The sequence below is a fragment of the Mytilus edulis genome, chromosome 12 (genome assembly GCF_963676685.1).
Source record: "Mytilus edulis chromosome 12, xbMytEdul2.2, whole genome shotgun sequence".
NCBI lineage: Eukaryota > Metazoa > Mollusca > Bivalvia > Mytilida > Mytilidae > Mytilus > Mytilus edulis.
Window position 1 is genome coordinate 58,108,357 of NC_092355.1, and position 14,000 is coordinate 58,122,356.

Consider the following 14,000-nt stretch of genomic DNA (forward strand, 5'->3'; position numbering starts at 1 on the left):
TAGCCTTTAAATTATCTTATCTTGTTAAAAAAAGGTGTATCTTTGGACTTGATCCATCTCCAGAATTGGCTGCAGTTGATAAAAATAGAAGATAGGATACATGTAAAGTGAAGTTTTGGCTTATCTCTAAAGCTCTAAGTGCAAAATTGACAGTGTAAAATTTTCAACGGTTCTTACCCCTGACGAATTTGTAGTTATAGTTGTATCCTGCATCTCCAATATTCCCTTGTATTGATTAATCGACTCTTATTACTGGACGTCCAGTTGCCAATATTTCATTTATATTTAGAAAGAGAAAAGATGTTGCAGGGCCTTAATAATGTGCAGAGATTAATTGACTAGATCTGTAGGGAAGGGTTGACATCCTATAAAACCCTGCTACATTTTGCACCCGTCACGGGTCATGAACATCTCTTTATCATAGATTTTTACTGTCGCATGATGTTTTGGGCTCCAATCCTAATTGCCAGATTTCCTGCAAAAGAGCAGTGGTACTCTCCAGTAATTCTGGCTTCAGGATTCCTGGTCGCCAGGAAATAATCCAAATTGCTGAAAGTAGCATTTCAATCAATCTTTAAACAGAATTTTAAAATGATTAACAGAACAAGTTGGTGTACATGAATTGTCGATCCCTACTCAGCAAGAACGAGTCGGTGTGTAACTATATGAGCAGGTATTGTTGACTCCGCCTAAACATTGTAGTTCATCGTACGCATGCGTGTAGGATTGCTCAATGTTGTTTTCTATGAACTGTGTTATATCTTCTTCTTTGACCTTTTGGTTGGAACGGAGATTACTATAATTATAACATCGTATTATTAAAGCTCAGGATGGTATTGTCCAGCTATTCCTTGGAAAAATTGGTTTCGACTCTGACCATTTGATAGCTTCTGACAAAAGTTTGAATTTTGGTGGCTTTATTTTGGCCCTTTTTGTTTAGCTTGCCCGGAGTTAAAATAGTTGCTGTAATACAGAGGAATTAGTTGAAGACATATCAATATTAACGTGCGGCTTTTTGTCACAGAAAGCTTGACATTGACGATAGTGATCCGGCGGTGGTGACGTCAGCTTATTATTAAAGCATTATATTTTAGAAGGCGGAATACCTGGATGCTTCATACTTTGTATATAGATGCCTCATTTTCATGGTTCAGTGACTTCTTGAAAAAAATTCAGATTTTTCGTAATGTTAATTTCTTTCTTATTATTAGTAATAAGATAACTATATTTAGTATGTGCGTAACTAGCAAAGTCTTCATGCCCGCCAGACAGTTTTCATTTGAGCTAGACCTTATTTTATGGATCAGTGAACAAGGTTAAGTTTTCGTGGTCAAGTTCATATATCAGATACTGTAAGCAATAGGTATTTTATATTTGGTGTATGGAATGATTGTAAGGAGTACATATCCAACTGGCAGGTGTCATCTGACTTTGACCTCATTTTCATGGTTCAGTGGTCAAAGTTAAGGTTTTGAGTTTTGGTCTTTTTACTAATACTATATGCAATTGGTCAACCATAGTTGTTGTATGGAAATATATCATATGATGGACATGTCGGTCTCGCAGCTTTTATTTGAACTTGAACTCATTTCCACGGTTAATTGCTCAGTGTAAAGTTTTTGTGTTTTGGTCTGTTCAAGTTTTCATAAACTATACGTAATGGGTCAATTGTATTTGTTGTATGGAAAGATTGTAAGGTGTGTATGACTGCTTGGCAGGTATTATATGACCTTGGCCTCATTATCATGGTTCATTGGTCAATGTTTAAGTTTTCTTGGTTAAGTCTATTTCTTAGCACGTTTAAGCAATATGTCAACTTTATTTGGTGTATTGAATGATTGTAAGGAGATGTACATGTTTTTGTCATACGGTTTACTAGTATCTGACTTTGACCTCATTTTCTTGGAGCATGTTAAGTTTATGTGATACTTGTAGTAAACGCAACGCGAGATATTGCTACCATTTAGTGTAACAGAAAAATGACGTTAAATTGGAAACGCGCTTTATCTAATTCTTCCTGCTTTCCTTTTGGGTAAATGCAAAGGTATAACATACAAGTATAAATGCCGTGAGATTCCAATCAAATATGATTTTATAATTAATATAGGATATTCAATTTTACTGCTAGTAATTATGTGTTTTTGGAGGAATATTGCTGCATTATATATTCAACCCGAGTATGATTTTATTCAAGCAGTGACATACAATAGCTTATACTTATGATACTGAAGTTTTCTTACTTTTGATCGTCTTATAGATGTGTATTTTTAGGCAGTTAAGCTGCCTTATGCGAACACCCTAGATTTGTGTTCTACCCAATAAATGCTGAAATGTGTGCCATTGTTATTATCTAGCTGGATGTTATGTTATTTATAACTAATTGGACAGTTTTTTCATACTTTTAATTCTTGATTACAAAAAATATGACCAGAAAAACCTTAAATGATCGTCGATTTATCCAAAAGTTTTGAAGTTGCACATAGGAAGTAGGGCACATTAGGAATCTTTATGTAGTTTATTATCCCCTGAGATTTTGGCTAAGCTGTCAAAGAACAAATGTATGAAATGTTTAATCGCCGAAAATCTCTAAAGACAAGTAGTTTAGATTTCCCAAATGGCAAAAGTCGTAGGAATATTGTTTGTCGTCAATACGTAGTCAACTACGTCAGTAGTCTTAAAATAAATTCCACTGTCCATGCTGTTGGCGGCAATTTTAAATTATCAGACGAAATTTTTGTATCTTTTCAATTTGGAGGCAGGGGTTCAAATTAGCGGTTGTCCGAGGTCTGCGACCTTCCACTTTTGCAGTCGAACTTTCGACTTGGTTACTAGCTACGCTCGACATGCCCGACTTGAGAGGCCTGAAATAAAAAAATAACTTTGCAAACCTTTTTACCAAAGTGTCCTAATAAACTATCTCAAAACTTGTTTTTAGCATTATTATTCATGACAGCGATGTTCATTTTGTTCAACCGCTAGCTTTATACAGAAAATCGCTGACAAATAATGTGTAAATTGACTAAATTCGGGTAAAATCGTAACTGACAAAAACAACATTGAAAACAAAATGGCTGACATGAGAAGAACATTACAATGTCGGATCCGATTCCGGAAGCGGATATGGGTAACTCCGGGTTTTGGCGATCAACTTTAAAAAAAAAATCAGACAGATGACAAAATACATCTTTGCATGGTAAATAAATATAAACACTAGAATTGGAATAACGCATGTGCAAACTAATTTTATTGGATAATAAAGTATGGTTTCTTTACAAAGCTAAAGAAGCACGTCATATTAGAATCAGTAATAAATATTGGTAAAGCAAGTTAGATGCGTTTAAAGTGTAAACATTTTACTGAAACTTCAATGGGTATTTTTTTTTCTCAATTTTGATGGGTCAGTTAAAATAGCTGGAAGTTTCTTATTTTACACATTTGTGCAACTAGATTATATGATACCTGAATGTAAGCAAATCATATGATATGTATGTGGAGTCCTGTGGGGCACTCTAACCCCTCCTGTTTGATAACTTTGAAACGGATGAGATCCCCACTTCTCAACCATATACATTCATGTATGGGACTATATAACTAATCAAATGAAATATAGGTGAAGTCCCTAGGGTCACCCACCACCTCCTGCTTTAGAACTTGGAAACAGTCGAGATCCCCACCCCTCAACAATATCTATTCATGTATGGGACAATATAACCAATCAAATGAAATACAGGGGGAGTCCCTGGGGTCACTCCACTCCTCCTGTTTGGGAACTTTGAAACAGTCGAGATTCCCACGCCTAAACCATATATATTCATGTATGGGACAATATAATAAATCAAATGAAATATAGGGGGAGTCCCTAGGGTCACTGCACCCTCCTGTTTGAGAACTTGGAAACAGTCGAGATCCTCACCCCTTAACCATATATACTCATGTATGGGACTAAATAACAAATCAAATAAATTATAGGGGGAGTCCCTGCGGTCACCCCATCCCTCCTGTTGTTTGAGAACTTGGAAACAGTCGAGATCCCCACCTTTAAATTAAACCATATATTTTCATGTATGGGACAAAAGAACTAATCAAATGAAATATAGGGAGAGTCCTAAGGGTCACCCTACCCAATCCTGTTTGATAACTTGGAAACAGATGAGATCCCCACCCCTCAACCATATATATATTCATGTATTGGACAATATAACAAATAATGAAGCATAGGGGAAGTCACTGGGGTCCCCCACCCCCTCCTGTTTGAAAACTTGATAATGGTCGAGATCCCCACCCCTAAACCATATATATTCATGTATGGGACAATATAAAAATCAAATGAAAAATAGGGGTAGTCCCTAGGGTCACCCCACACCCTCTTGTGTGTGTTTTGAGAACTTTTTGTAAAAGATTGAGATACCAACTCCTAAACCATATTCATTCCTGTTTGCCATTTCAAAAAGATTGAATGACATACAAGGTCAATCTCATAGGCGTCACATATGCATATCACTTTGCTAGACCTAACACCTGTCATTTTATTCCAAACTTAGACATCATGGACTTGGGGTGAAGGTGGGAGTCATTTACATTTACTATGGACAGGTCAGTCAGACCTCACCATTGATCCCTGTAGTAGTAAACATTTGTCTGATTTGTGTCTTATAACTTTTGTACTGTAGAACACATGCAAACTCAGTTTTCTTTCCAGGGAAGCAAGTCCATTCATACTTTTACAAGCTCGTACTAAAGTCAACTTGAACTACTAACAGTCAACTAATACGAACAATTACGATCAAATAGAAGAACTGCAATCATTGCGAATTTGTACCACTGCTGACTCAAGACTCATGACCACGAAAAAAAATATACTTGATATATACGTTGCTATTGAAAACCTTGATAAATTATGAATTATTTGCCTTAATGATTAATTCATTAAATGAACATAAATGTACAATTATATATGAATGTTTAATGTTTGTTCTTTTAAATCTTTAAACAAAAATTGAAGCAACATTGCCACAGTTTTCATAATTATGTTTGCCTTGGTTTTTGGTTAACTGCCTACAGTGCTTACAGCGCTTTGATTGTAATATGTGTGCATGCTTTCGTTTTGTTGAAAGCAGGACATTTATATTTTATAGTGGAGGAAGGAACACGCGAATGCAGTTCATGCCGTCCCTAGCATATTACGCTTGTGGCGACGTCAAATTATGATAACGGACAAACTTGCAAGACATTTTCATTAATCCGTATTTTTTATAGATAACCCTGTAATCTTAATGCTATTTGGTGTATCAACTTCAACTTTGAAAGTACTTTTTATTGATATAGTTATCAAAGCCGAAAAATAATCTTCGCGAAATCAAATCTCTGTTTTTTTTTTGCCGTAAAAGTTTTGTAAAGGCATGAAAGTTTAACTCGGACATTTCCGCAAGACATTGCAAATCTATTGTTTTGAATTGAATATGTAGCTCACTTTATTTTTCAATTCGAAGTTTGGGAGCTAACACTTAGTACAAAACGATCGTGCTTACAATTTAATGAATTGTCTGTCAAAATTTTATTTTTGAACTGAAATGTTTCAAGTTTCCAAATCAAATTTCCGATTGGACATTTCCGTACATCATATTCTTTTGAAAATATGTATGCAAATTTTAAATGGAGACAGCCATGTTGATCAATACTGAAATATATCATGTCATAGAATGTTCATGCAAAATTTCGAAGAGTTGCGTGAACATTTCGCCAATTGTTCGAGTTTTCTGTTTCGAGTTTGTTACATGGGACAACGCTGAGTAAACGTTTTTCGGATAATCTGTGTCTTCCTTAAGCCTATGAATATTATATTTTTATTCTTTCTCTGTCATAATGTGAAAATTTAAGAATCAATCTTTATTTTCATGTATAATTTGAAATATTTATTTCAGCATTTCTATAAAAAATTTCCTGTCAAATATTTACTTAACGCTATTTTTCGTGGTAGTAGCAATATCTAAACGTTATGTAAGTACAGCTTTATATTTAGCACTATCAACATATGATCAATAATTAGTATAAAGAAAGTGAGACATTTCAGCGTGTGCAATCTTGTTTTATTTGCTTTTTCTCTTTCTTTTTTTTAAAAATATTATTTAAAATTCTTAAACCTTTTACTTGCTTTTTTAATTTTTCTTGTTCTTATTTACACGATATTACCAGTAGTTTATATTATTTTGCCACTTATGTAGACTAACAGATAAGGCAAATATTCATACATAGGAATAAGAAGATGTGGTATGAGTGTCAAAAAGAACAACTCTCCATCAAAGTCACGATGCGCGAAAAGTAAACAATTATAGCCTTCATCACGGAGCATTGGATCATACCTAACAGCCAGTTGTAAAGGGCCAAGGGGTCCCAAAATGACTAGTGTAACGCAATTCAAATAGGAACACCAACGGTCTTATCTGTTTAAAAACACTAGAAACGAAAAAAACACGTATGAAGTACATAAACAATGGACAACCACTGAAAAACAGGCTCATTGTATACAGGTATATATCTGTCACATGGTACAAAAACTTGATAAGAAGGTACATGTAGGTAAGATGATAAATGTTTTGAAACATTTTTATATAGAATTGTGGGGCTTAACCACAATTGTCTTTAAAATGTATTAGGGTATCCATGTAAATTTAGGTTAGGTAGAGAGGAAGAAACATATGCATTTTTATAAACAGTTCATAACAACTAAGTAGAAACTTACTTGACGACAAATAACCTGCAGTTTCTAGAACACTAGACAGAAATTACAAACTGAGCAAAAATCCCTACCAACCACCATGAAGTGTGAAATTAAGAGCTCCGTTGACGACACACATCATATTGCAAAAGGCAAAGAAAAATCAGTCTCTAGTAAATCGAACTGGACCCTTTATTGTATCATTGCAAGGTGTCTGTTTTGCATGGGCCATTTTGAATTGCTTGACCTCATTTTCATGGTTCATTTGTTAAGTTTAGTATTTTTCATTAGGTTTGTTTTTTTCGGAAACAATATGACATAGGTTTAATTACTATATTTGGTGTATAAAACGATTGTAAGACAACCGTTTGTCTGGGGGGTCATCTGACCTTAACCTTGTTTACTATATAAATCATTGGTATACTTATTTATTGTAATACTTGTTGCATGACCCTTTTCTGTTTAAAAGACATTTAACACAAATCAAATCATGATAGGAAAAGGAGATTTCAGTGTGTAAACTCTTCTTATAATTAATCCATTCAGTACAATAATCAATGCTCTTCTTTAATTACTGGGGATTTATAAATATTCGTTGGATACCAATTTTCGTGGATTTCGTTGGTACTGGGAAACAACGAATTTAAATGTTCAAGAAAATGCAAATTTTTCGAGAAATGCATGTGAATTTTGTCAAAACCACGAATTAAAATATCCACGAATATGCAGCTTTTCCTCTCTCCACGAAAATTGGTACCCACGAAAATAAAATAGTTGGAAAGTTGCGGATAGGGAACTTATGACAATTTCCTTTATTGAAAATTTTAACTTTTTGTAATACTTGTTGCATAAGCTTTTTCTTAATACAGTTCGGAAAAGCAGATTATATGCAGTATGTGCACTCTTGTTATACTAATAATTAATCCATATTCAATATCACAAGTGCATTACTGCGGACGGTGGACTTTAGACACATTTCCTTGATAAACATGATAATGTATGTGATTTTTCATTTGTATACAATTTTTTTCAGTTGCTAAACCTAAATATTGGTGATGTACCTAATTACCGTGGTTTTTCCAAGGTCTAGATGCTTGTTAACCTTTTGTCAAATTTATCAAAATTAGAAATAAAATTGTTGTTAAAGCTGTCATGTCATTTCCTTTATCGTCTGCTCATGTAACCGCAGCCATTGATTAATTCATTTTGTAGAAGAAATTTCGGTGCAAAATTTGCCGAAATTCTGCAACAACCTAATTAAAATTTGTTTGATTCATAAACATAGGAGTATACCATTGTCACTCAAGTTAGAATATAATGCTGACCGTCTACCATATTGTTATGAAGATATATTTTAGGTATCTGTCAGCTCTCCTTTTATTCATATCTATAGATTCGCCTTGGTATATATCAATCGTTTAAAACCAATTGATATACAGTGAAATCTGACCTTTTGAAATTTTGACTGATTTAATATTAAAAAGCTAGTACGATACATCCTAAATCTAGTTTTTTACTCTTTCAATTTATGTTGTGTATGGAATTTGATAGCATTTAGCCCGTAAGTTTAAATCTTGGCCATTGACATTAGAAATCATTTGAGGAAAAATAATAAAGATGCAGCATATATAAACAAATGTTCGTATGGACAAGAGCAAAACTTTTAACATTTTGAAATCTTGACTGATTTGAAATTAAAACCTAATACGGTACATCATAAATTTATTTATTTACTGGTATTAGTAAAAACCTTATAGAATACTAACCTTCAAAGTTAAATATACTTACACACACAAACACACATTCTAAAAAAAAGGGGAGGGAAGGTCCATGCCCCAAGCCCTATGAAACAATTTGGTAGATGTAAAAAAAAAAAGTAATCACGGGAAATGAAAAAAAATAGTACAAACAAAATCAATTTGAGGTATTCTGTTTTTTTGTTTTTATACTACATCGGTATGGGACTGAAAAACAACTTGTTTACTAAAATATTTAACATTCCATAGTCAAACTTAATATGAAAGTTAATTGTAGATTGTGTAATCAAACAATAGGGTAAAGATAAAGGTTATCATTGCTTTGTTTATATCAGAGCTACTGGGAGTGTAAACAGCATGTCACAGGCTACTGAAAAATTTAGTAATCTAAATAAAATGTCATCTTTTTCTCTAGATAAAATGTCGTCTTTTTCTCTAGATAAAATGTCATCTTTTTCTCTAGATGAAATGTCATCTTTTTCTTTAGATAAAATGTCATCTTTTTCTCTAGATGAAATGTCATTTTTTTCTCTAGATGAAATGTCATCTTTTTCTCTAGATAAAATGTCATCTTTTTCTCTAGATAAAATGTCATCTTTTTCTCTAGATGAAATGTCATCTTTTTCTTTAGATAAAATGTCATCTTTTTCTCTAGATAAAATGTCATCTTTTTCTCTAGATGAAATGTCATCTTTTTCTCTAGATGAAATGTCATCTTTTTCTCTAGATGAAATGTCGTCTTTTTCTCTAGATGAAATGTCATCTTTTTCTCTAGATAAAATGTCATCTTTTTCTCTAGATGAAATGTCATCTTTTTCTCTAGATAAAATGTCGTCTTTTTTTCTAGATGAAATGTCATCTTTTTCTCTAGATAAAATGTCATCTTTTTCTCTGGATGAAATGTCATCTTTTTCTCTAGATGAAATGTCGTCTTTTTCTCTAGATAAAATGTCGTCTTTTTCTCTAGATAAAATGTCATCTTTTTCTCTAGATGAAATGTCATCTTTTTCTCTAGATGAAATGTCATCTTTTTCTCTAGATGAAATGTCATCTTTTTCTCTAGATGAAATGTCATCTTTTTCTCTAGATAAAATGTCATCTTTTTCTCTAAATGAAATGTCATCTTTTTCTCTAGATGAAATGTCATCTTTTTCTCTAGATGAAATGTCATCTTTTTCTCTAGATGAAATGTCATCTTTTTCTCTAAATGAAATGTCATCTTTTTCTCTAGATGAAATGTCATCTTTTTCTCTAGATGAAATGTCATCTTTTTCTCTAGATGAAATGTCATCTTTTTCTCTAAATGAAATGTCATCTTTTTTCTAAATAAAATGTCATCTTTTCTGTCGTACTTTTATTCAACTCTTCTCAAGAGAAAAATACTAGTAACCATTTAACTTCAATGGTTGGGGAGGGAGGTTCTGTTTTTTATTCTTTACTGGGTGTGTAAACAAAATGCCACAGGCTACTGACATTTAGTCATCTAGATAAAATGTCATCTTTGTCCGTCGAACTTTAATCTTTTCTGTCGTACTTTGATACAGCTTCTTCTCTGGGGAAAATACTAACGCAATAAACCTCTGCGTTCTGGTGAGCGATTCTTAAGGAACTACTTTTTGATTTTTAGGGGGAAGGGATAGGATGAAAAATTTTATTATGCATTTTTTCAGTTGTTATATCTGTCCGGCATTATGTTTTTCACTCTATTCGGTCCTACTTTTTTTTTTTGGTATAATAATTTATCCTACCGAACCTGTGGATTAATGTTTTATATGGTAAAAGACGAAGATGGCAATAGAAAAATGATTTTGAAACTCTTTTACATTTCAGCCTAATCTGTCTAACTAGATGCAGAAGAGTATGAGAAAGCAAATAAATAAGAATTGAACTTAACATGCTTTAATATTTGCCACTGGACGTTGAGCATATATCAATCAATCTTAGATAAGACAAAGAATACATGAATATCGTAGAAACATTCAAATTCGAAATGATTTAAAAAATTGCTTGTGTTTTTTTCTTAACCTGATTTAATGGTGATACAACATCTAATGTAGTAAGAGGTAATTTTTTATCGGAGGAGTTTAACTTTAGTTGTTAATATCTATTCATGTAAAAATCTGAACGAAAATTTCATTTTCAACAGGAACTGATCCATCATATGTCCCTAGATATCAAGAGAGTCTGTTCTGATTGTGTATAATTTGTAAAGCAATGTAAACTGTCACTCTAGCAATTAAAATAGAGTGTTTTATGGGTATTAGTCGAGGTGCACGGCAGCCCATAACGAGGACAGTGATAAGACACTATCTCTAAATACATTATTGTCAAGATCAATAAAACATTAAAAGATTGAAGACTTCGTTGAGGAAAGACACAAGACGTTCTTTATCAAGTCAATTCGCCGTTTCAGAATCTAATGCATCCTGGGTAATATTTTCAAAAGCGTACACCAAAGCGTTTTGATTGGTTTAAAACGTTATAAACAATGGAAATTCAACCAATGACGTAACGTTATTTTCACTTTAGGGTACGAACAATGAAATTACCCATGATGCTTTCTTTAGATTCTGAAACGGTCAATTGTGAAAATATTCAAAGTAGGTGGATAAAACAAACAATTAAATAATGAATACATTACAAATCTGCGCATAAACCTTAAAAATAAAAATAAATAAATAGATGAAATAAAATAAAAAATAATAAAAATAAATAGATAAATAATAAAAATGATAAATGAATAAAATTGATAGATAAATAAATACATGTATAAAGGAAAAAAATACGTATTTGTAAACATTAATGACGAAATCGGAATATCTTCGTACAATTACAAAAGTGTTGCATCTTATCTAAATATAAATACAATAATTAGTACTTGACCATCAAGTTTCCACACCATTAAGTATATATATATCCAGTAGTTATTTAGGAAACCGTCACTTGGCACAATAAGTACGTGTATTTGTGTTAGGTAAATAGACTTGCATGTACATTCATGAAATAATTCACGTCATGGAAACATCTTAAAGACAAGGCTTTCACCTTTGAATAGGGGTCAAATTTTACATGAAATACCAAATAAAAAGTGCATCTAAAAATAAGAAAATAAAAAATTCTTAAATAATGTCCGACCGTCCACTCATCTATTTCGATCTTGTTATAAGGACTGTTTATTAATTTGTTTGTCGTGCCATTGTCTGATGATCTGGACCTTTTTTCGCGGGGTTAGGGAAGGGGGTATTCAATTTCAATAATTCAATTATATGCCATTCTTATCTATTCTTTCTTTACCTTGATTAATCTCTATTCTTTATATTTTAGTACCTTATTTTTATATATTCTTATATATCTACAATGTATGTTATTTTCTCTATATTCTGTATTCGTTTAGGAATAGCCCCATGATGACGGATCCAGCCATTTTAAAAAGGGGGGTTCCCAACCCAGGACAAAAAAAGGGGGGGGGGGGGGGGTTCCAACTATATGTCCCCATTCAAATGCATTGATCGTCCAAAAAAGGGGGTTCCAACCCCCGGAACCCTCCCCAACGATGATCATTATCATATTCTTTTCTGTCAACCCTATCCAGACAACTATGTGGATAAGAAAATACACTCGGAATATACTCGTTCATCTATTACAAGAAGATAGTTAAAACGAAAGGTGTAAACATAGAAAGAAAGTTCTTCCGAAAGGCCCTGTGTTAATAATTTACATCGACTTTTCAATAGATTAAGAATAGAAATAGGAAATATGTCAAAGAGACACAAACCCAACCAAAAAACAGAAAACAGCCGAAATAAAAATGTGTGCTATTTCATATTTTTTTTAAACACAGTAAGGTGGCATTTGATATCTAAATACAATGATGTAAAATTAAAAAAAAGTGCTATTGGAATGCCCTTCTGGGAGAGACAGAATAGAAACGATATATGAATATTGGATTTGGATACCTTTTGGTCCGAGAACACAATTATTTCGTAGTGCATTTCTTTTAGAACATAAATGAAAATAAAAAAAATCCCACCTGCGCTTTCTCAAAGAAACTTTTACAGTGTGTTGTACTACTTTTGGGACAAATTATATCAAAATTATAGAAAACTTCATCGGCTCTAACCCAAAATATGGACAATTTTATGTTTAGGGCGTCTTGAAATCTTTTGACAGCTTCCTAAGTGCTAATTTTCAACCTTTTTCAGCTGGACCAAATCACTACTTTCCTTTAAAATTCTGGACCCAAATTTTTTTACAGTGTAATTTCACCCCCCATACTTGCAATTTGAGGCAATAAACATGGAGAAATAAATTTGGAAGGGGTATAAAAATTAATGGCAAGTAACCCACTGTCAACACTAGGGACTATATTCGTACAGTCTCAATAACATAAGATATGTGATTTCTGTATGCTTATATCACTTTCGACGAAAAGCCAGTCAAGTCAGATCAATATTTTGTCATTTCTTATAAAAAGTATATGCTAAATAATCTTTATATCTAAAATGCATACCTACATTAATATATTTTGGCTTAACTAATTGGCGAATCAATCAATCAATCAATCAATCAAAACTAAATTATTATTTTATTTTCATATCAAGGTATAATTTGTAAACATCAATGACAAATATTTTCGTACAAAGACACACGAGTTGCATCTTATCTAAATATACATACAATATATAATAAGTACTTGACCATTGAGTATCCAGTCCACTTTAGTATTCAGTAGTTATTTCGGAAGTTGTCACTTGGCACAATTAACGAATATATATGTTAGGTCAATAGAGTAGCTGATCATGTATATACATGTACATGAAACAAATCACCTCATGGAAAACGTCTTCAAGACTATTAAACTAGTTTTGCATGAAATCACAAATTTGAAATAAAATATATATCTATAAAACAAAACTAAAATGAGGATATTAACCCTTTCCCGTGGTCAATATCGTTTTAAATTGAATTTAACAATTTTTAAATTTGGTCCGTCCACTAAACTATTTAGACATTCTTGTTATTCGTCTTTCAAGTTGAGGACTGATGATACCCTTTGTCGAGCCGTTGTTTGATGTTCCTGGCCTTTTTTTTGGAAGGAAAGGGAGGTGTTGTCTTAATGTCCCCCCCCCATTTTTTTTTATATCTAGCCTGTTCTTTGTCTTTTGCCTATTTGTATTCTTATTTTTTTTAATATTTAAATAAGCACTTTTGTTTCTCTTTAATCTGTATAAGTTTTGGCCATGTTTTTTTTGTTCTGGCAACAGTATTGTATGTGTATAACTAAGATAAATTACAGATTGGGGGGTAAATTCATTCGTAAAATTGATGCTATACCGTTTTTACCTTTTTAGCATTAGTTTAAATGTAAAGAACGTTCTTTAAAAAGCCTCTGTCCCAATAATTTGCATTGACCCTAAAACATATGTTCAGAAGTTAAACTTCTCATATTATATTTAAATAAATACTGTAGAATTTTGAGATGGAAACTAACAGATCAGACAAAATATGAAAATCGGCCTTCTTTGTAT

At 32.6% G+C, this 14,000-nt stretch overlaps 2 protein-coding genes across 2 annotated transcripts in view; one reads left to right on the top strand and one right to left on the bottom strand.

The window, feature by feature from the left end:
- LOC139499581 (endoribonuclease LACTB2-like) overlaps nucleotides 1–14,000 on the top strand; it is a 273,549-nt gene that overhangs the window by 18,331 nt on the left and 241,218 nt on the right. The gene's annotated exons all lie outside the window — the stretch shown is intronic.
- LOC139497729 (nipped-B-like protein B) lies at nucleotides 8,799–11,374 on the bottom strand. The gene is made up of 2 exons (XM_071285964.1): nucleotides 11,351–11,374; nucleotides 8,799–9,794 (listed from the first exon to the last, which is right to left on the bottom strand). The coding sequence occupies exons 1-2, from the start codon at nucleotides 11,372–11,374 to the stop codon at nucleotides 8,799–8,801; spliced, it is 1,020 nt and encodes a 339-aa protein (XP_071142065.1).

Coding starts and splice junctions, on each gene's coding strand:
- LOC139497729 (XM_071285964.1), bottom strand. CDS start 11,374: ATGGTGTGGAAACTTGATGGTCAA. Junction 9,795..11,350: donor TGTGGAAACTTGATGGTCAA/GTACTAATTATT, acceptor CATTTTATTTAG/AAAAAAGATGACATTTCATT.